The sequence below is a fragment of the Protopterus annectens genome, chromosome 2.part2, assembly GCF_019279795.1.
Source record: "Protopterus annectens isolate FY-2018-M chromosome 2.part2, PAN1.0, whole genome shotgun sequence".
NCBI classification, from domain to species: Eukaryota; Metazoa; Chordata; order Ceratodontiformes; family Protopteridae; genus Protopterus; species Protopterus annectens.
The window spans coordinates 155358889-155382898 of NC_056730.1; the positions used below are offsets into that span (position 1 = coordinate 155358889).

Genomic DNA, 24010 nt, shown 5'->3' on the forward strand with positions numbered 1-24010 from the left:
CACAAATACTGACTCCTTTTATCAGAAACAAGGTGGACAATAGCTCAAAGTAGCTAAATAAACCAAAAACAAATCTTCTGATCATTCATGGTTAGGCATTCAGGAAGTTACATGCAATACTTATTTACCACACCTTTAATGGCAAGTCAGAGGCTCTAGCAAGAAAGCAATAGTTTCCCAAAAATCCTACTTATGTTAGCATCCCTGACTGTTTCTTTTTTGCACACTTTGCCCCATTTTCTGTCAGTCATCAGCTATCCACTGGGCCAATCAGCTAATTCATTTCCAATCACCTGGGCAAGGACTGACCAGGAAAGACAATCATTCAGACAGCTTACAAACTGGAAGAGGAGATATGCAATGAGCTGGCCACTCTGATCTTCCTCTTTGCTCACTTCTGCATGGGGCATTTCATAAAATAGCCCTGCCTCCTTCCCTAAAGCATGGAAGGTGGTTTCTATGGCTTCCACCAGAGAAAGTACAACTCCCTATGTGCTCCCAAAGCACCCCAACCATATCTCCCTCCCTCTGGTACAAGCAAGCAGGTCATGCCTCCTCATTCCACTCCCTCCCTGCCTGGCTCCTTCAGTGTCGGACTCACTATCTGAACTATGGTCACAGTAAGAGCTCCACCCCTGTGCACCATGTAGCCAGGCTACCTCCTTCTTTTTAAAGAGAAAAATGAACACGTAGTGCAAACAATGGGAAGAGCCACCCTCCACTCAGTACCTTGTCAATTCAAATGTTCAACAATACCAATGATCTCTCAGAATAATTTGTACGGTGGGATTGTCACAGTGGTTAACCACAGAGACACAAAGTACAAGGTTTGATCCTCACCCTTGAAAAGAAACCAACTATGATTAAAATGTTCTACAAAGACAGCTAGCTTAATACTTACCAATCAACCTCCAAATTAAAATAAATGTCTTCAGAGAAGTGCTTAAAATGTATTTGGAGGGAGTTAGGGGATTGACCTAATGGTTAGGTTTACCTCATAGGCATAAGGTGTGACGCTCCTGCACTGACCCAGTAATCAAGGAGCCTCAATCATCACCACTGGCAGCAGTGGGGGATGTACACACTGGAAGGATGACAAATACATACACAGTAAAAGTGCAATTTCCCTTAAGAGCACACAAAGATCACAGTCACTCTGGAGCTGGTTTCTCCCTCTTTCTCCAAATCCCCAATAAGATTCTCCACTGTCTCAGCTTTAGGGCTGAGATCTCAGCTGACAGGCCAAGCCAAAACCTCCAGCACCCTCTCTGTCCAACCACTGCTTTGTGTCCCTGCCCAGGTAGCTGACACACACACACTGAGATCTGAATGATTATATATATATGATTTTATATTACATACACACATATATATATATATATATATATATATATATATATATATATATATCTATATACACACACACACATACATATATACACACACACACACACACACACACACCTGGGAAAGGCTGGCACAGTTAATTAGCTATGCCCCCTTCTGCTCAAACTACATGGTAGTTCCGAACACCACCAGAAAGCTCTTTATCAGCTAATTAAGGCCCTTAACAAAGGGTGTCAAGTCCTACTGTGTAATGTTACTATTATCCAAATGGTAGTCTGACCAACAGCAAGGCTATTTTGGAATGGCCTGTACAGTGTCACTAAACAGATATGCAAGTACTTTAAGAGCTTAAATACGTCTCACAGATATTAACCACAGATAGGTTTAATATGTATTTAAACCTAATGGTAAAAGAACAAGACAATACTCAGTAAGTAATCAGTGATCAGAGTTCAAAATCACAGGAAAATTTTAAAACAACATTGCAGGAAGGACAGTCTCAAATAAATAAAAAAACATCTAACCTATACTTTACTATATTCCTATCTGAATCTAAAATTAGAGTTACTATGCCCTAAAAACTTACTTCCAGCAAGACAAGTACAGAAGGTGGTGATGAGTGGATGGTTCTAGGTCAAAGAAAAAATACAAAATGCACAGCCTCTCTCTGAGAAAGTTCTTAAATTAATATCAAATACTATGCCTGGTTAGCTTGGACGACATCATTTTTTGTCACCTGACTTTTAGTTCCCAATCTAAACCCCCTTTGTCAGAAAAACACAAAGCCTATAGATGTTTGCTCAGAGCTGGTCAGCTCCTAGGAAGTCATAAAGCAATAGAACACTTCTGCATCTCAAACCTAGTAATTATTTCACTTCCAAGACAATACAAAAACTTCTAGCTCTAGACGTTGTATCTGCTACTGAACTGAAAATGACAGATAACGTTTATAGCACAAATGTAAAACAATTTAATTTCAACTTATTTTCTCAAAGTTTTGCAAGTTAACCCTCTACGTTCTAGTTTTACTGTTAAAACACATACGTGTACACAATTATTTATATACATTTTTATTCTAAGCCAGCAGGACATGATGTGGTTACATTTTAGCTCAGTACTTTACACCTTTACACACACTTCTGTATGAATCATATCAATAATCACAAATGACAAATAATTATTTACAAAATTCCTGATAGCTGGGCTGGCTGTATTTTCTTTTGTGACATTTCTTCCCTCCCCCCCGAAAACTCAAGCTAGTTTTTCAAGTAACCCTTGAGAAATGTTGCTTGAGAGGGTTGACTTGGGAATACCTCACCTCATTCCCTGTCTTGAGAGCCCATCTGCATTGGCATTGCTAACCCCACTGCGGTGCTGCACTGTCATATCACATGCCTGCAACTATAGGCTCTACCTTAGTAACTTGACCTTTTGCTTGCTGGCTCAGTACAGCTACGTTATGGAATAGTGATCTTAACTACAGTGAATTTCCATCTATACAGATAAGGTTGAAGTTTCTGCAGTGCCCACACTATAGCTAGACATGCCTTTTCTACAGCTGTAGAACATTCCTCCCTGGGTTGGAGCCTACGACTGAGATATACCACTTGGTGCTCTTCTCCCTCTGAGAAGATCTGGCCGAGTACAGCTCCCACCCCATGGTTCGAAGCATCCACCTGCACAAATTCTTGGTTGTAATCTGGACTGGCTAACACAGGGGGTCCTACCAAAACTCCTTTAAGCTTCTGAAATGCCTGCTCACATGCTGGGGTCTACACTACCTTATTTGGCTTGTTTTTCCTTGTCAGGTCTGTGAGGGGAGTAGCTATGGTACTATAATTGGCGACGCAAGTTCTGTAGCACCCTGCTGTTCCTAAGAATGCACTCACCTGCTTCTTGGTAACAGGGGCAGACCATGCCCGAATGGCCTCCGCTTTGGCAGGTTCTGGCCTGATCTTACTACTTCCCACTCTATGCCCCAGGTAGGAGACCTCTGCCATACCCACCAGACATTTACAGGGCTTAATGGTCAACCCTGCCCTCTGTAGTATGCCCAGCACCTCCCTGACATGCTCAAGGTGCTCTTGCCAGGAATGGTTGTAGATGGCAATATCATCCAGGTAAGCAAGGGCGAACTTTCCTGCTCCTGCTAAGATACAATCTACCAGCGTCTGAAAAGTTGCTGGGGCATTTTCATCCCAAAGGGCATCTTCATGAACTCATACAAGTCAAAAGGAGTCAAAAGGCTGACCTCTCTCTAGCACTTGGGAGTTAAGGGCACCGGCCAGTAACACTTGGTAAGAGCAGTAGTTGTAAGATACTTAGCCCCACCCAGCTGATCTAGGGCTTCATCTGTCCTAGGCATGGGGTAAGCATCTGACTTTGTGTGACTACTAATTTCCTGTAGTCCACACAGAACCTGGTGCTGCCATCTTTCTTTGGTACCAGCACTACTGGGGAGGTCCAGGGATTGCTGGACTCCTGGGGATTACCCCTAGTTCCAAGATTTCCTGTATCCCATCCCTCAGAGTCCATTTGACTCTCTCAGCCACCCAATAAGGGGCCTGCTTAATACGCCTTTGGGATCCCGTATCCACATAGTGTTGCACCAAGTGGGTGCACACTGGTTTCCCAGTGAACATGTCCCCAAACTCCTGTAACACTGCTCGAATTTCTCAAATCTGGGTAGGGGATAGCTGCTGGGACATTCCTACCCCTTCCACTGATATGTCAGTCCGAGTCTCACTAAGGAGATCAGTCACCAGATCCCCCTCGCCCTCCTCCCGCCATCCACTGCAAATACTCAGCACAAGGGTCTCTACATTATGGTAAGGTTTTATCATGTTAACATGGTACAATTTATGCCCCTGCTTCCTGCCTAGCAGTTCTACCATGTAGTTAAAATCACTGATCTTACTTACCACCCTGAAGGGTCCCTCCCAAGCTGCTTGCAGCTTGCTGTGTCTGACAGGAATGAGAACCATAACCTGCTGCCTTACAGCATACTCTCTAGCTCAAGAATTCCTCTCATACCAAACCTTTTTCTGCTGTTGGGCTTCTGCCAGTATCTTCTGGGTCAAGCCCATGTCTTTCCTGAGCCTTGTCCTGAGGTTGAGGACATATGCCACAACAGACTCATTGTGGGATTCAAACTCACCCTCCCACTCATCACAAATCGAATTTAGAGGTCTCTTCACCCTATGCCCATACAGCAACTGCCCATACAGCAACTCAAAGGGTGAAAAACCTGTGTATTCCTGGGGAACCACGCTGTAAGTAAACAGATGGGGCAAATATTTGTCCCACTTCCTCTTAAACTGGTCTGTAAATGCCTGTAGCATCTTCTTGAGTGCAGAGTTTAACTTCTCAACAAGGCCATTAGTGTGAGGATGGTAAGGGGTGATCTTTAGGTGCTTCACCCCACAGTGCTTCCACAGACAAGCCAGCAGGTCTGACATGAAATTGGCACCACTGTCAGTCATTATTTCTTTTGGAACACCTACCCTGCTGAAAATCTCTAACAAAGCATTTGCTACCTTTTCTGCCTCAATGGAGGACAGAGTCACCGCCTCAGGATATCTTGTAGCATAATAAAAAACACTCAACCAGTTCACCACATGAATAATAAATATGACCAAACAGCAAGAAGCAGGACCACACAAAAAAGAAGTCTGAATTTTTTACTCCACCACTGGTGCCTCAGCCATTCACCTTCAACGGATAAAATACAGTGCCAAACAACCAACACTTATACACAGGTTCAAACCCCAATCAGTTCAATTAAACAAATCAATTAAACAATTATATAATACATTTCAATTTTTAAAGTGCTACAAACACATTTTCTAAAAAGCAGCCATCATAAACATTAGAAATAGCTTACTTTTCAAATTTCATCAACTTTTTAAATAACCTACATAACATAATTAATTATAAATATTACAATAAATTAAATAAAGTGTATACATTTTACTTATTCTTTAAATATTTAAATGCAAAATTTTAAATACAAACAAATAAGAATGTTAATTCACACATTTACAAATTTACCTCAAGATTAAGACCCCTAGGAAATAATGCTCCATAACTGACAATTAACTTACTTTCCAATTCATTTTCACTATTTCACCCCCTCTAAATAAAACAGGTTGTGCCAAAATACTGAAGAAAAAAGAACAAATGCTGCCCCCATGAATGTTCACAAAATGCTCAGCCACTGGACTCCTCATGTTCCTAATATTGATGTCCCTCAAATGCTCCATAATCCTGACCTTCACTGGTCTTTTAGTTTGACCAAGGTACCACTTCACACTGGTACAACCACATCTTACAATATAAACCACCCCACAAGAGTTGCAACCAAAGTTGTCCCTACAGGTGAATCTTTTTCCATTAATACATGTGCCAGAGATATTTTTAATATGGCTACATACTTTACAGCATCTACAAGCAAAAACACCAATAGACGCTTCAGGAAAACTTACTATAGGCATATTCAACAATTCCTTTAAATTAGCATAGCGCCCATATGAAAATTTAACAAATTTCCTACTGCCACATCTTCACAAATAATGTACCAAAGGTCCAAAATTGCTTTTCTGATCACTTCTGAAAAGCCCGAATACAGAGATTAATACACTTGTAATAGGTGACGCTATTGTCAGATACACTGACGTCCCACTCACCAGGCTGAACAAGGAGAAGGTCACTGTAAGCTGCCTGTCGGATGCCAGGATCCGCCACATAACACAAGCACTCAGGTCACTCCAAAGCAAGTACAAATATGACTCCGTCATTGTCCATGCTGGTGTGAATGACCTGAGATGTACCTCCCTGGACTACATGTAAAAAGACATAGAGGAGCTCTTTGATCATGTAGCCCAGGCCGGTATGACCCTGACCTTGAGTAGCATCTTACCCTGACCAAGAATGATGCCACAGTATAAAGACAAAATGATCACTTTTAACAATTGGCTAAAGTATTGGTGTGATTCAAAGGGGATCCAGTGTCTGTCAGCCTGGGATGACATGCTCGACAAGCCACGTTGCTTCGCTAGGGATGGCTTGCACCTGTCACCCCTGGGTTTTCAAATACTGGCAGAGGCTCTTGCCTCCCCCATAGTGCCTTTTTTAGGCAAGGCTCAAAAGACAAACCCACCTCCATAGACAACACAAAGAAAAAAAAACTAAGGGTAATGCTGCTCAACGCCAGAAGTCTAAACCTCAAGATGCATGCACTCGAGACTCTCCTCAGTATGGAGTATATCAATATCTGTGCAGTAACAGAAACCTGGTTCAAGGCTCCCGAGAGCACCCCAGCACTAACAGGTTATAATTCATACCATGCTTTCCGGCCCCAAAACTCAGACCGAACCACAAAAGGAGGGGAGTATTCATATTTATCAAAGATACCCACACCTCCAGGTTAGTGGCACTGCACGAAGCATCGGAGACCATCCATGTGCAACTAACAGTGGGCAAAACTGCCTTTCAGTTTGTAGCCTGCTACAGACCTCCCTCCCAAACACAGGAACCTCACTCGGCTTTCCTGAGAACACTGGAGAATATGAAGGTCTCTCCAAACACCATTATATTGGGTGAATTCAACTACCCAAACATTGATTGGGAAAACTACTCAAGCCCAAACTCCCTCGCCCAACGGTTCCTAGAATTTATAAACTCAAATGTTATGGAACAACTGGTCACCACTCCCACAAGAGGGGAAAACATACTGGATCTGGTCATCACCAACATGGGGTCACTATGTTCCACACCAGATGTATACCCCTCACTGGTAAGATCAGACCATAAACTAATCTCACTGGACATCCATATTCCGTCCCCACCCCTAGCCAAGGAAACCACGGTGAAGAACTTCTCAAAAGCAAACTTCACACTTCTCAAAACCAAGGTGGAATCTTTCAAAGCCCCCGGGCCAGTGGAAAATACGGCCCAAAATGCAGAATCCTTTACAAAAGCATTCTATGGACACCTACAGGAATGCATGGAGCATGCTATCCCAAATAAAACCAACACTCACTCCTCCAAAGGCAGGAGACCTGTCTGGTGGACCCCGGCCATAAATAAGCTACGCAACAGAAGGAGAAAGCTACTACATGATAGAGCAAAATCCCAAAAAGGGAAGGCGCCTCTGATCAGTACTAGCAAGAAACTATGAACCCTCATAAAATCATCTAAGGCCAGCTTCGAAAGAAAAATTGCACAAGACACTAAAGATAATCACAAGGCCTTCTTTAGTTATGTCAGAAACCTGGGAGGCAACTCTCAGATATGCTCCGAGTTAGTGCAAAATGACAAAAAATACACTGAACCCACAGACATTGCCAACACCCTGGCAGGAAGGTTCAGTGCAAACCCCCCCCTTCCCCCCAAAAAGAGCAAATGTCTATCCCAACAGAGTGTAGCCTTCCGAGATCACAGATGCACAGGTGAGAGCTGCCCACTCCAAAGCAAAAAACACAGCATCAATGGGACCAGACGGTGTCCCGGGTTGCATCTTACACGAGCTCCAAGAAGAACTAAACCCTCATATAAAGTCACTGTTAAAAATCTCAGCCTTACTACAGGATACGTACCCAAGGAATGGCGTACAGCAACAGTGGTCCCACTCGACAAAGGTGGTGCCACAACAGACCCCAGAAACTAGTGCCCTATAAGCCTGACTAGCCTGGTCTGCAAAGCTATGGAGCGTACCATCATGGAAATCATAAACAAAGACATTGGGAACCTCCAGACACTGGATCCTACCCAATTCGGCTTTGTTAAGGGCAGATCTTGCCTCTTGAACCTGGTCGACTTCTTCGAAACAGTTACCAAAGCCATAGATGAAGGGAAGATAGTCCACACAGCCTACCTGGACCTCGCAAAAGCCTTCGACACAATACCCCACTCGGGCATCATAAATAAGCTCACCAGCTTAAATATCAACCTCTATGTCACAAGATGGGTTGTAAACTGGCTCAGGGATAGAACCCACATGGTCAGAATAGCAGGTGCCATGTCAGACTCTAAACCGGTTACAAGTGGCATCCCACAAGGCTCAGTCCTGGGACCTCTCTTCTTCGGTATATATTTCTCAGAGGTACAGACTAACACGGTTGGTCTACGGCTGACCAAGTTCGCAGATGACTACAAACTGGGTGCCGTAATCGACTCTCTGGCTGACACAAGCATCCTCCAAAAGGGTCTCACAGAGACGGACAACTGGTGCCAGAGCCATGGCCTAAAGCTAAATGCCAAAAAGTGTATAGTCATCCCCTTTGGGAAAAACAAAGTGCCCAGAAATTACCACATAGGTGGTAATCCATTAAGTATGGAAGAAGTAATTAGGGACTTGGGGACCTAAGTAGATAGCAATCTCTTCTTTGACAATCACGTTGCCAAAGTGGTTAGAATGACCTTCTATATAGCCCACCTTATGAAAGGATTCACATCTAGATCAAGAGAAGTCATTGTGCCCCTCTACTCATCACTTATCAGGCCCATAATTGATAACAATGCCCCATTTGGGATGTACCTTACCAGACACCTGCAGCAACTGGAAAGACCCCAAAAGTACCTCACCAAGAGGATCAAGGGGCTCAAACAGATGCCCTATGCAGCTCGGTTAAAGAAACTCCAGCTCTACTCAGTGGCGATCTGTGTCTGGCGTATAAAGCCATGTCCAACCCAGAATTAATGGACATGCTTCACCTCAGGAAATCCAAATCCCTTACAGCTACATGCTCCAGGGACTTGAACCTCAGCACAGAAATAAATAGGACATGCTGGAGGGACAGATTCATATTCCAGAGGCTCCCCTCACTCTGGAACAAAATCCCAATCCATGTTAGGCAGAACCCCTCACTGACCCTCTTCAAGAGGAATCTTGACGAATGGATGGGAGATCGTAGGTTTACCCCTGGGATCTCTTCTGTGTCCCTGCTTGACAGAGGTACAGTAAACTAACCTTAAAAGGGCTACCTTCTGTGACCTCCTATACAGAGAGGCACAGTCAACTAATCTAAAAGGGTGGCGAAAGCCAAACACACTCTGGCTAGGCTTATAAATGCCCTAGGGCAGATAGCCTAGTATCAACCTATGAATCTAAACAAAGAACAACACTTTATCATCAAAAGCATTGGTAACCAAATGCTTATTCATAACAAATTTGTTCTTTTTTTCACCTACATTCTTATGCCTTCTTCCAAATGCCTCATCATAAGCCTGACATAAGTGTTTCTCCTTATACCCCCATTTCATAAGTCTATCCCTAGCTTCCATTACAAACTTCTTTTTAAATTTTTCCTCAGAAGTATTCCGAATAATTCGCTTGAATTCAACCAAGGGTAAAGATTTCACCAAATGAGGGGGGGTGCATACTGTCCACATACAAGAAATTGTTAACAGATGTATTTTTCCTGAAAGGTTTATACTGAATTCTGTTACTATTATCCACATAAAGTACTACATCGAGAAATTGAATACAAGATTCACCTTTTTTCATACAAAATTTCAAACCATGATTATTTTAACTCCTTAAAAAATTAATCAAATTCACTAACATCACCCCTTCACAAAAAAATAAGATCTATAAAGCATTTATAAACCAAAACATTACTTCCTGAAGAATTCAGAATAAATGAATATTTTTTCAAAGTACTCCATATACAAAATAGCATAAGTTGGGGCATGAAAAGCCCCCATAGTTGTACTCTTATGCTGCAAAAATAGCTCTCTCTCAAATTTTAAATAATTATGTGTTAAGCAGAATTCGAGCAGCCTAGTGGCAAAAGCAGTTTTGGCCCATCACCCATAATATTCCAAATGGCTTCTAGACCCCATTTTGTCTGAATGTTAGTATAGAGTGAATTTACATCTACAACCACCCAATAAAAGTCATCTTGCCATTCTACTACACTAACCTTCTTACAAAGTTCTTCAGTATTAGTAACATGTGCAGGCACTTTATTTAAATATTTCTTCAACAAAGAATCTAGAAATAAACCTACATTTTGAGAGTATGACCCTACCCCTGAGATGATAGGCATCCCAGGTGGGTCAATTATGTCTTTATGTATCTTAGGCAAGGCATAACAAATTGGGTCATAAGGTTTAGCAACAAATAACTTCCTAACATTCTCCCTAGTGAGGAAGCCCAAATGCTCTCCTCTTTCCAAAAGCTCCAACAACTGTGCATTGTATTCATTCACTGGGTTACAATTTAATTTAATATAATCTTCCCTAACATCTAATAAATCATATACCATTTTCTTATACTTTTGTCTACCTCGAGGACTCAATTACCCCCTTGTCTGCCTGCCTAAACACATAATCATTCAAATTTCATCTCAACTCATTTAAACATTCACTCATTTTTAGTAATATTATACATTTTTTACTATTAACAAATGTTTGATAGTCATGTTCAAATCTTCTCAAGAGCATTTGCTCGAAAAGAATTACAGCAGAGGAGAGCTTAGGTGGCATAAAACTGCTGACAATAGGTAAATGGGGTACCAACAATTTCTCATACCCTGTGGAAAAAACCTCAGCATTCAGGTTAACATCAGAACAATTTTCTTCCTGTATAGCAACATCATGATTAAAGACAAACACGTCAGAAAAACATTTTTATCTGTAAGGTCATCATAAATGGAAACATTCAAGAGCGGATCATCCTCAGCTATCCCATCCCCATCATTTACAGCATGCTTACTTTTATCAAAATATAGAACCAGATGCAATTTTCTACAGAATTTTTTCACCTCCATGAGTGTATCAACCAATGATGGCACTTTAAAAAGGTACAAATTTGTGCCTTTCATTAACAAAGAAATAGCTGAATCACTCAGCTGCATATCTAACAAATTAATGATTTTTAAAGCATTTGATTCCTCATGTACACAATCACATCAAATAAAACAGGATTACATGAGTCCAAAACAAAACTGGCTGCAACTTCAGAACAAATAACACCACTACGTTTGCCATTCACGGGTTCAGCAAACAAATTCAATGATCCTTCTTCCCCTTGTAGCGGCCCTTTCTCCACTTTCCCTGCTGCTGAACAGAGACCCCAGCAGCATTATTTTCAACATCTTGCATTTGCAAAGAGTCAGAAAAAGTCTCACCTTCTATAGTTTCGAACGAAACACTTTTTTTGGAGGAAATATCCAACGAAGAAGCTGAAGAATCACACGATGCTACCGCTTGACTAACATTCTTCCTATTCAGCTTGTTTCTCATCATATGTGAGTTACGTTGCCAATCAAAGATGGAACCATTACGAAAATCGTTAACATCATGGAGGAGCTTCCTTTTCTATCAGTCACCTCCAGTTCATATTCACCCATTTTGCTATTCAGGTCATTCATCTTCTTTGAAAACAGCTCCCCAGTTACAGACGTACGCAATTTTTGTTGTAAATCAACGATTTGCTGTTGGAGTTTCTCACCATTCCTATTATTTCTTCTCACTAGTACACGAATCCACCCTAAGGTGCATTCAGTTGAGACTTGCCTCCACTCCTGCAGTAAATCCTGCTCATCTTCAGCTAAATTTCCAGCTGGTAACTTGTCAATTCTTAAGCCTCTCGGTGTTACCGTCATACTAAGATATTTCTCCAACAGCTTGGTATCAAAGTAAAGATTCAGTTCTTTAACCATTAGTCTCTCAAGTTGTATAAACTGAAAATTACAGTCCATCTCATCAGTAGCTTGCCAAAAGTCATGATTAGCCAGCTTCGCCCCACTTTCCTTGATAAGTTCAGTGAAAAACAGCTTATTGACATCCGTTGGGGTTCGAAATACCCCTGGAACTGCATCTGCCACATCCAATGACATAATAAAAAACACTCAACCACTTCACCATATGAATAATAAATATGACCAAACAGCAAGAAGTAGGACCACACAAAAAAGAAGTTTGAATTGTTTACTCCACCACTGGTACCTCAGCCATTCACCTTCAACGGATAAAATACAATGCCAAACAACCAACACTTATACACAGGTTCAAACCCCAATCAGTTCAAATAAACAAATCATTTAAACAATTATATAATACATTTCAATTTTTAAAGTGCTGCAAACACATTTTCTAAAAGCAGCCTTCATAAACATTAGACATAGCTTACTTTTCAAATTTCAAAAACTTTTTAAATAACCTACATGATATAATTAATTACAAATATTATAATACATTTTATAAATTTCACTTAATTCTTTAAACATTTAAATACAAAACATTAAATACAAACAAATAAGCATGTTAATTCACACATTTACAAATTTACCTCAAGATTAAGACCCCAAGAAATAATGTTCCATAACTGAGAATGAACTTACAACCAGCTGAATGAAATAGAAAGTACCAATGTGAAATGGTACATTGGTCAAACTAAAAGGCCACTGAAGGTCAGGATTATGGAGCATTTGAGGGACATCAATAATAGGAAAGTACAGTTGTGCACACTTAGCATAAATGTAGATGTTAGAGTGTCTTCACTGTTGCAGTCATCACTGTAGGGTTCTTCCTGCTGGCAGGCAGCCCTCGGTCGGCCAGAATCCCAAAGTCTGGGTCCGGCGTCGGCTGTGTACTCTCCCTCCCTGACGTCAGTGCGCCAGGGGTACAAAGCTCCCAGCCGACGCCATGTTCTCCAGTTTTTCTTGCCCCAGATGTCAGGTGCCCAAAAGTACAGGCTAAAAGTAAACAAAAATGTAACATACAACAAACCCCATACCTGTAGCAAATACACCTCAGAAGAAGGGTGAAGCAAGGAACCACACCAATAAAGGTATAAGAGGGGACAGGAGGGTGGGTAACCCAGACTGCAGCAGTGAAGACACTCGAACATCTACATTTATGGTAAGTGTACACAACTGTACTATGTTCATCGTGTTTCACTGTTGCAGTCATCACTGTAGGGTTGAATCCCAAAGCTGAGATAAAGGGTGTGGTTCTAGAGTAGAAGGGGCGGCTAGAAGGCCTTGCAAGACTGCAGAAGCAAAGCCTGCCCTAGACTTAAGTGGGAGATTATAGTGCTTAGAGAAAGTATGCACTGAACTCCAAGTTGCAGCTTCCAAAATATCTTTGGTAGGGACTCCCCTGAGAAAGGCAGCTGAAGTAGCAGCAGCTCTGGTAGAGTGATTCCTAATTTTTCCTAGGATTTGCTTTCCATGATGAGAGTAACAAAATCTGATTCCATGAGCAATCCATTTAGAAATGGTCTGTTTTGAAATAGCTTTGCCTTGGGAATTTGCTGCATAAGAAACAAACAGTTGTTCTGTTTTCCTGATATCCTTGGTTCTGTCCAGGTAAAAGCGAAGCTGCCTGTGTACGTCCAAAGAATGCAAGATCCTCTCCCCCTTATTTTGTGGATTAGGGAAAAAAAAGTTGGCAGGTGAATAGTTTGGGTTAAAGCCACTTTAGAAACCACTTTAGGCATGAAAGTAGGGTTGGTGCTCAAAGAAACCATGTCTTGATGAAAAATAATGTAAGGTTCCACAGCCATGAGCGCTTGTAACTCCGAGACTTTCCTGGCTGAAGTTAAAGCCAGTAGGATAACAGTTTTCCATGATAAGAACTTTATATCAGATGTGGCAGCAGGCTCAAAAGGTGGCAGAGTAAGTTTTCCAGGACATAATTGAGGTCCCAGGCAGGAATGGGTGGAGTCCTAGGGGGGCTTAAATTCTTTGCTCCTCTGAGAAATTGTTCCAGAAGTGGATGTGAAAAAATTGGAGGATCTGTATTATAATGTGCAGAGATAGCGGAGGCAAGTATTTTTATGGAGGAAAAAGATAAACCCTTATGCAACATATCTGTTAGGTAATGTAAAATCAATGGAATATTTGGAATGTGAGGATCTGATTCCTGAGCATGCATGCAGGTGCAAAATCTCTTCCATTTACCTGCATAAGATTTCCTAGTGCTAGGCCTTCTAGCTTCTAAGATGACATCCATAACCTGTTTGGAAAGGGTAGGATTAATTATAGACCCTGAATATGCCAGGCTGCCAGGCTGAGAGTTTTGATATGAGGAGTGCAGGACCTGGCCCTGATGTTGAGACAAAAGATTTGGAATCTGAGGTAGAATCCAAGGAGGTTCCTGGGATAGATTTATCAGTGTTGAGTACCAAAATATGAGGCGAATCCGGGGCTAGTAAGATCAGCTTTGGTTTGTCCTGTTTTATTTTTAATAACACCCTTGGTAGAAGAGGTAGCGGTGGAAAGGCATATCCCGAGAGGTTCCTCCAACTGAATGAGAGAGCATTCACTTTCCATGCTAGCTTGTGATATGTCCTTGTGCAAAAAGTCTGCAACTGGTAGTTGTGGGGAGATGCAAATAGATCTATGTCCGGGCAGCCCCAAGCTTCTGTAATCATCTTGAATATTTGGGTGTCTAGCATCCACTCGTGTGGGTCTGACAGGTTCCTGCTCAGGCTGTCTGCCAGAGTGTTTTGTTTTCCTGGCAGGAATTGAGCTTGTAGATCCACTTTGCAAGATAGTGCTGTGTTCCACAGAGTCATGGCTAGTCTGCAAAGGGGGTAGGAGTGTGAACCCCCTTGCTTGTTTATGTACCACATAACTGTGGTGTTGTCTGTCCGAATCAGTAGCTGCCCTGGCTGTAAAAGATCCCTGAAGGCCAAGAGGTCATTCTGTACAGCTAACATCTTTTTTAAATTGATATGTAGGTGCTTCTGATCCTCTGTCCAAAAACCTTGCAGGCCTTTCCCCTGCAAGTGGGCTCCCCATGCATAATCTGAGGCGTCCGTGGTTATCACTTGGTAGGCTGGAGGTAGATTGAAGGCTTTCCCTTTGTTATGAAGACATGCCGTGGCCCACCAATGAAATTCCTTTTGTAGGCAAGGCAAGACAGCAATCACTGTTTCCAGACTGTGACAATGCTGGGACCATACGCTTTTTAGGTACCATTGTATCTTCCTCATATGCAGTCTTGCATATGGTATGAGTAGGATGCAGGAAGCCATGTAACCCAAAGCCTGCAGGAATTTCCTTGCAGTTAGCTGAGACATTAATGCCAGGCTTTTGAAAGTTGAAGCCAGCTGTAGTTGTTTTTCTGGTGTCAGGAATGCCATCTGGGTTGTTGTGTTTAAAAGAGCACCCAGGAAAGTTATCTGTTGAGTGGGTGCCAAATTTGAATTTTTTACGTTCACAGTGAATCCCAGGTACTATATTCTGAACAAATTCCAGGTGCTGGAGTAAAATGTCCTTCCTGTCTGCTTGAATTAGGCAGACGTCCAGATAAGGGTAAATTTGAATCCCCTTGAGTCTGCAGTAAGCTACTACTGGTGCCAGGCACTTGGTAAAGACCCTGGACGCAGTAGACAAGCCAAAGGACAGCACAGAGAATTGGTAATGTTTCCAGCCTGCCTTGAACCTGAGGTATCTTCTGCACTCCTGTCTGATAGGAATGTGTAAGTAAGCCTCTTTAAGTCCAATGTCACCATCCATGCATTTTTGCTCAACATTGGCAGGACCTGCTGCAGAGTAAGCATCTTGAACTTTGGTATCTCCAGGAAAGTATTTAAGACTGACAGATCCAGGATGGGCCTCCAAGTATTTTGCTTTCTGGGGACTAGAAAGAGTCTTGAATAAAAACCTTGTCCCGTCTCTCAATTTGGAACCAGTTCTATGGCCCTCATAGCCATGAGGGACCTCACCTGTTTTAATGACTCTGCCCACTGAATTTTTGGTAGGTCTGGCCATCCGTTTGGTTTTGGTAGGTGTGAAAGTGGAATTTGTAACCTCTTAAAATTACATCCAGAACCCACTTGTCTTGGGTTACGCAAGTCCAATTTCGGTGAAAAAAAAAGAAAGTTTTCCTCCCAGAGGAGCTTCCAGGAGAGAGGTTCCTGGAGCCATGCAGGGGGAGTCATTGAGCCTGTTTCCTATAAGGTTGAGACCTATCTTCTCCAACCCTGGGGGTGGAAGCACTCCACTGTCTAGGTCTATAAGAGGTCTGAGCTTGGGTCCTCCCTCTGGGGTGCCTATATCTACCCCTCTGAGGCTTGTCCGAGCTGGGAAAGGACCAATTTTTAGCTGGCCAATTTCTGCTAAATCTAGGAGGCTGATCTTGTAAGAAATCCTTAACTGTTTGCATGGATTTTGCCTTGACCTCCATTTTCTTTATAACCTCTTCAGCCTTAGACCCAAACAAAACATTATGTTGAACAGGAGCATCAAGTAACTTTGCTTTCACTCGATCAGGCAAATTTTGTTCTTTTAACCAAGCATGCCTTCTAATGACCGTGCCAGTGGCAGCCGCCCTGCAAGAGGCCTCCAAAGCACAGTGTAAGGTATGTTTCCCCACCTGCTCAGTAGCATGCTTCAAATCATGTAATTCCTTATTGTCTGCACATGCAGAAATGGTACCCAGTTTTTGTTTCATAACAGACAAAAGGTATTGCTGATATTTCAACATATGAAATTGACAATTTAAAGCCCTAATAGATAAAGTAGCAGAAGTGTATACTTTTTTGCCCCATCTCTCCAAAGCTCTAGAATCCTTATCTGACGGAATAGGGTTCTTAGCAGTGGCGGCGTTAACACCCTTAGGACCCAGAGAAATGGTTTCTGGATCAGCAGAAGGATTTTTATAAAGAAACTGGTGGGAGTCAGTGACTCTGTAATATCCTATCAGGCTTAGCAGGAGCCAGAGGAAAGGAGTCAGGGGTTAAATTAGACTCAGAAAAGACATCATCCACAATATCCAAAATAGGAGGAGTAGCCAGGGGTCTGTGTTGTGGAAGAAGAAGGAAATCCCTAAGCCTTCTCTTAGATTCAGAGTACTCCTTGTCCTTCCCAGTGAAAATGTTCCCTCATGTCAAGTAAAGTTTCCCCAAAAGAATAATCCTCAAGAGGGGAAGCTGAAGGAATGGATTCCTCAGCATCAGAATCCTCATAAGGAGGGAAAGTATAATCCTGTTCAGAGGAAGACACTGAAGAGATAGATGCCTGATCAGAGGATTCATAATCCAAATCTTGCCTTGGCCTTTTGTCTGGAGGGGGATGTGAACCCCTAATGATAGTTAGCAAGTCCTCCGCCATTTTAGGCATTTGTTTTTGAGATTTATGTCCCGGATCTGAGGAGGCCTGGGCTTGAGTCTTTGTTTTAGAAGGAGTCTTTGCCTTTGTCTTTGCCTGAAGCTGCGTAGGCCTGAAAACCCCCTCGGAAGCCGGTACCTGCACAGCGGCTCCAGACCCATCCGAGGGACCATTATCCGAAGGACCTGCACCTGTAGTATTCGAAGGCCTAGTTGGCTCCTCGTGGGAGTCCGTTTCAGCAAGTGGTTCTGTAATGGCCGACGACATGGGCTGCGAAAGCATCTCACTGTCTATGGCTGAACCGGCAGCTGGCTCTGATTGTAAACTGTTGGCTGATTTGGATCTCAGAGGCCTATCCTTATCCTTGCACCTTTTATGAACTCCGGTAGTCGGAAGCGTGTCAGACGACATGTTATAATTAAATCGCCTCCCAAAGTAATGAAAGGCAAAATCGTATCTCCGTTTAATAGAACGTTGGTTATATCTAGCACAAAACCGACAACTAGCTACGTCGTGGTCAGGGCCTAGGCAAGGAATATGGTAACAGTGAAAATCCTTAGGAGGTATTTGCTTCCCACATGAAATACAATTATTAACTTTTTCTGACATCGGACTGGAGCAAGAAAAAAGTTTCCCCAACGGGGTACTTAGCTTTGAAAAGAAGAATGTCTTCGGAATGAAGCACCAAAAATAACAGGAGTCAGCCGACCGGCACTAGCGAACTGCTTCCACTGCGCGGCAAGAAAGACTGGAGAAAATGGCGTCGGCTGGGAGCTTTGTACCCCTGGTGCACTGATGTCAGGGAGGGTGAGTACACAGCCGACGCCAGACCCAGACTTTGGGATTCTGGCCGACCGAGGGCTGCCTGCCGGCAGGAAGTACCCTACAGTGATGATTGCAACAGTGAAACACGATGAACATCAGTGGATGAGCATTTTGTGAACATTCATGGGGGCAGCATTTGTTCTTTTTTCTTCAGTATTTTGGCACAACCTGTTTTATTTAGAGAGGGTGATATAGTAGCATAACCTACTACCACTAGGATATACTTTTTCCCTGTCAAACTTGGGGTACTCAAAGGCTCCACAACATGCATAGCTACCTTCTGAAACGGCTCCTCAATCATAGGTAAAGGCATCAAAGGAGTTTTCATCTTGTCTCCTGCCTTGGTACCTTTTAGCACTGCTCACAGGTCCTGCAGTACCTCGTTACATCTCTGGAAATGCCAGGCCAATAAAAGTTCTGCATAATACGTCTCTCTGTGCATTTTATGCCCATATGACCTGCAAAGGGAATATCGTGGGCTATGGCTAGGAGTGCCAAATGGTAGGCTCTAGGCACCATCAACTGCTGTATTCTCTCACCCTCTAGCCCTCCCTCAGGAGTCCACTCTCTATACAGTAACCCTTTGTCCCAGTATACAGATTCCACTTTCCCTTGAGAATCAAGTGCCTCACTGGCTACCTCCCTCAGGCCTTGTAATGTAGGGTCTGAAAGCTGAGCCCGTCTCAACTCTCTCTTTGTAACCCTTCCCAGCTCCCCTTCCACAGGAAGTCTGGTATCCTCTGACAGCAGTGCCTCACTGTCAGCCTAGGTACTACTACTCACCTCTGCCCTTGAAGTCACTCTGTCCAAGGGAACATCAATAATGACAAGCAGCTGTGGTTCACCTTCAGTCTCACTGCTACAGGGTAGCTCCCTCCCTGAAGTAACCACCTCACTAGTCCTGGCTGCAAATGAGTGGTGTGTCTGGGTCTCCCCCAGGCTACCAGACCCACATGCTTGTCTCCAAGCCTGACTGCACGTAACTGCATGCACACAAGGTACTGCTTTATCAAAATCACTCCTTATCAGGACATCTGCAGGGATATCCTCAAACACACCTACTTGATTGCTTCCTCTTCCACCCTCCCAGTCAAGGTGAACCCTAACCAAAAGGTATTTGGAACAGAGTTCCTCCTAAAGCTTTGATGGGAGTAGACTCCCCAGTCAAGTAGTGCTCCTCTTTAACCATTGCAGGTTTCACAATGGTTAGGTCAGAGGCTGTGTCTCTCTTAGAAGCAGCCTCTTCCCCATCCACAAAGACGGGATATAACCTCTTGTGGTATTTGGTACACACCTTTTGTTCCCCACCTTGCCTCCGTGGACATCTATATGCTACATGGCCCCACTGGTTGCATTTAAAACATTTAATACTTGGTCCTGGACATGTACCTGAACTAGTGGTTTCCCCTGCTACTGGCGGACTCTGTTGGGGCAGTCTGGGCTGCTCACTACAGGTTCCCTTGGACCCATGAGCAGCACTGGCCAGACTATACGGTAGTTCTGAACGCCACCAACCAACTTTTTATCAGCTACTTAAGGAATCCTACTATGTAATGTTACTATTATCCAAATGGTAGTCTGACTAAGAGCAAGGTTATTTAACAGTGGCCTGTGCAGTGTCACCAAATAGATATGCAAGTACTCTAAAAACTTAAATATGTCTCATAGCTATCAGCCACAAAGACAGATTTACATATATTTAATAATAAATAAATAGTAAAACAACAAGACAATACTCAGTAAGTAATCAGTTACATCACAGTTCAAAATTACAGGAAATATTTAAAACAACATTGCAGGACAGTCTCAAATAAATAAAGAAACATCTAAGCTATAATTTACTATATTCCCATCTGAATCTAAAATTAGTTACTATGCCTTAAAAACATGCCCTAAAACTTACTTACAGGAAAGCAAGTACAGAAGGTAGTGATGAGTGGATGTTTCTAGGATTAAAGACAAGACACAAAATGCACAGTCTCTCTCTGAGAGTGTTCTTAAATTAATATCAAATATAACTGCTGGGTTAGCTTGGATGACATCACTTTTTGTCACCTGACTTTTAGTTCCCAAGCTAAATACCCTTTGTCAGAAACTAACAGAATTTAACATCTCTGTGTAAAAAATAAATAGCCTTCAGATGTTGCTCACAGCTGTGGAGCTGATAGGAAGTCAAAGCTATAAAATACTTATGCATCTCAAACCTAGTAATTATTTCTCTTCCAAGACGATACAAAAACTTTTAGCTCTAGACATTGTGCCTACTAATGAACTGACAGAGATAACTTTTATGGCACAATCGTAAAACAATTTAATTTCAACTTATTTTCTTGAAGTTTTGCAAGTTAACTCTCTATGTTCTAGTTTTTACTGTTAAAATATATACATTTACACAATTAGAATAGTTTATATACATTTCTATTCTAAGCCAGCAGGACATGTTGTGGTTATATTTTAGCTCAGTATTTTACACCTTTACGCACACTTCTGTATGAATCATATTAATATTCAAAAATGACATAGAATTATTTACAAAATTCCAGACAGCTGGGATGGCATTATTTCCTTTTGTGACACAAGGTACCAGGTTTGATTCTAAATTTGGGGGGTGGGTTTGGCATAATGGTCAAGGTCTTCACCTCACAGACACAAAGTACAGAGTTTGATTCGGATCTCAGGTTAATCCTTAGGCTTAAAATTGCCCCTTCAGAGCAGTTAGCCCAGTATTCATCGATTCACCTAAGCACACTCTGATGCACCATGTCATAATTATGACGCAGTACATATTACACTTAAATACTGCATTTCAAGATCTGCAATAGGTATCCAGCTCTGAAAGAAAGCTGGCAGAAGCTAATGTATGTATAATACGAACAGATGCATTAACACACCAGATGTTTGATCATGCATCTAACTATGCAATAATCCATCATAGGTGTATAACAGAGACAGCTTTCCCTTTACACTTTGGGAAAGTACTTTTTGGCTCCACACAGATGACCATCAGCTCATTCCCAGGTCATTTCCTTATTCACTAGCTCTACTGAGCTTACCTTACCTTCCACAAGGCTAATGCTGACCCATGTTGGGGGATGCGAGAAGAACAAGGTTCCTTTGGTACTGTTACACTGCTGCCAGTAAGCAGTTTGTTGTTATGCCCTACTTTCTTGGCCTCATGCATGTACTTGTGCCATCTTTAGAATAGAATAGAATACAACTGTAAGGAGGCATGCTAATGTGCTCACCTGCCCCCAAGGCAATTCAGGCACTGCCCCTGCCTCTCTTAGACAATGTTACCCTTGGGGTCCCCAGCCTCCACTGCAGATCTACCATACATATGTTCAAAAGTGTGTCCCCCTAATATGGGCAACAATATCTACCCACACCAACACCACAGACACCCAAGCCGTTAACTGAACCAAAGTTGCCCAAGACATAATCAAAGCTTTATCTTTCTATACCGGAGAGCTAGTGCTCCTTCCTTTGACTTTTTTAATATGCCTGCATGTTACATAATCCAAATAATCAGGTAAGCAGTAAAATACCAAATAAACCTTCCATCTTTTTGCCACAGACTGTATCTAAGGTAATGCTACCTCAACAATATTGTTTCAAGGTACAAAGCAAGATCACATCACATCACAGCAGACAGTTTTCAAAACTACTACTTACATCTCCCACTGCTATTATTTCTTCTCCTACAAAAGCATGCCATGTAAAAAGAACACAGTGATGTGGTGAACAACCTATTTTCACAACTACAAACATATAATAAGGAGTTAAGCAAGTTAGTGGAGTAGCAGTAAAGTAAATAAATGATCATCAGTTCCTACCTTTTCAACAATGCTATTCACCACCAACGGATTCTTTAGTATGTGTTGGCCAATTTCTTTATTAAACATAATACCTATAAAATAACCAGATGAAAAAATCAAAATCATGAATAAGCACAGGTACGCATATATACCAATGGATTATCCAACAAAGCAAGCACACAAGACAGATTTTTGGCAAAAACATTCACTTATATGTCAATTAGCTGAACAGCAAAATGAAACTAAACGAGAGCAAGCGTCTTACTAGGAAGCCAAGTATTCATTTTAAGAACTGCTTGTAAAACAAAGGTATGGACATAAATACACCCCAGACAAACAGAAATTGATTAGCAGGCCAAATGCAAGAGAAGTCAAGGAGGGGAGGGGGAGGATGGGAGTGAATAACCAACACCTCCTTGCCCATCCCATTTTTGCCTGTGGTGGGGGGGGGGGGAGGGGGGAGTCGGGTCTATATTTTATGTTCAAAAACATTTACCATCGAACACCTCTTCAGCGAACCTTAAAGAGCAAACTGACATTTCAGCGAAAGCCCAATCAGCTATTCTTTTTCCCTGGGAAAGAGATTGCTTGCCCTTTTCCCCACTGTGGTGCGATCTCGGAGTTGGTATATTTAGGTGGGGGGCAAAGCCCCCCCACACTTTGTAATGTTAGAAGTTATATTCCGTTTTGTATGGGGCAAGCAATTTTTTTCCCAGGGGAAAAAAAATTGCTCATTTGGGCTTTCGCTGTAATGGCAGTTTGCTCTTTAAAGGTAGCTGAAGAGGTGTTCGATGCCAAGTGTTTTTGAACATATAATATAGACCCGGGGTAGTCCCAGCACAGGAGCACTGCCTGAAGGATGGCCTGAAAGTGCAGCTCCTGCTAGAGGGACTTTGAAAGCTATTAGCATACTAAACGTATGCACAGCAGTTCAGCGGAGCACTACAAGACTGCAGGTATATACATAGCAGTCACTGTATCATTCTGGTCAACCAAAAGGAGATGGGCAGTAGTATTAAGAAACATCAAAAGAAGACTTTCAAGATGGCTGCACATTGAGTAACAGCTTAATTCTAGCTCTCCCTTTGTGAAAACAGAAACTTAGCAGAGACGGCCAGTGGACCTATACTTCTGGATAAATTTCAGTAAGTGACTGTTAAGTGCACTGCCTGGATGCCAGGAAAAAAGAAATACAGAGGGCATGAAGGAAAATCAGCTACAAAGGTGAGGAAAAACAGACTGGGAAAAGTAATGCAGCTGTTCAGCAAAAAGAAGTGCAAGCTTCACACATGACTTCCAGTAACCTATAGAAAAGCATAAGACAACTGCACAAAGCCCTGAATAAAATAAACAAAACACTGATAGAGTACATCAACTGAAACAACAAAAGGCTGGAAAAAATGAAAGAAGCTTTAAATAGATATTCGGACAAGGTGATAAAACTGCAAAACTCAGAGGTTGAAATGAAAAAAAAAAAAAGTTGGCCAAATATGAGACTGCACAACAAGAGATGTTTAAAAAAATAATAGAATTAGAGGACAGAGCAAGTAGGGAAAACCTGTGATTTCTGCTGTACTAGAGAAACTGGAAGGAACAGACTCGTAAACTTTATGAAAGCACAAATAAGCAAATGGAATGGTATTCCACAACAGGAACTTAAGTGAAAGGGCACAATGTGTGTATCCTCCAAACCTGGTTATGAGAAAACAACTTGGGACCTTTAACGCAATCTTACCAGCAGAAGGAGTTGATTCTGACAAAACTGTGGCAGAAGTACAAAGTACTAAAAGCGGGAGACAGCAGAGTATTTGCAGAGAATGATTACTCACTGTACACCAAATATAAGAGAAGTACATTTACTCCATTATTCAGGAAATGTCGAAAAGTAGGAATGAGATTCAAACCATTGTACCCATCTATCTTCAAAATATTTTTCCCTGGAGGGACAAAAATAAC

At 42.1% G+C, this 24010-nt stretch overlaps 1 protein-coding gene across 4 annotated transcripts in view; it reads right to left on the bottom strand.

Annotated features, from left to right (window-relative positions):
• The window catches only part of DIMT1 (DIM1 rRNA methyltransferase and ribosome maturation factor), a 624336-nt gene that overhangs the window by 578335 nt on the left and 21991 nt on the right, over window positions 1-24010 (bottom strand). For all 4 annotated transcript variants that reach the window (XM_044063822.1, XM_044063821.1, XM_044063820.1 and 1 more), the window contains one exon: window positions 22073-22146. In XM_044063822.1, the coding sequence (XP_043919757.1) occupies window positions 22073-22146 (74 nt within the window). The remainder of the gene's footprint in view (window positions 1-22072; window positions 22147-24010) is intronic.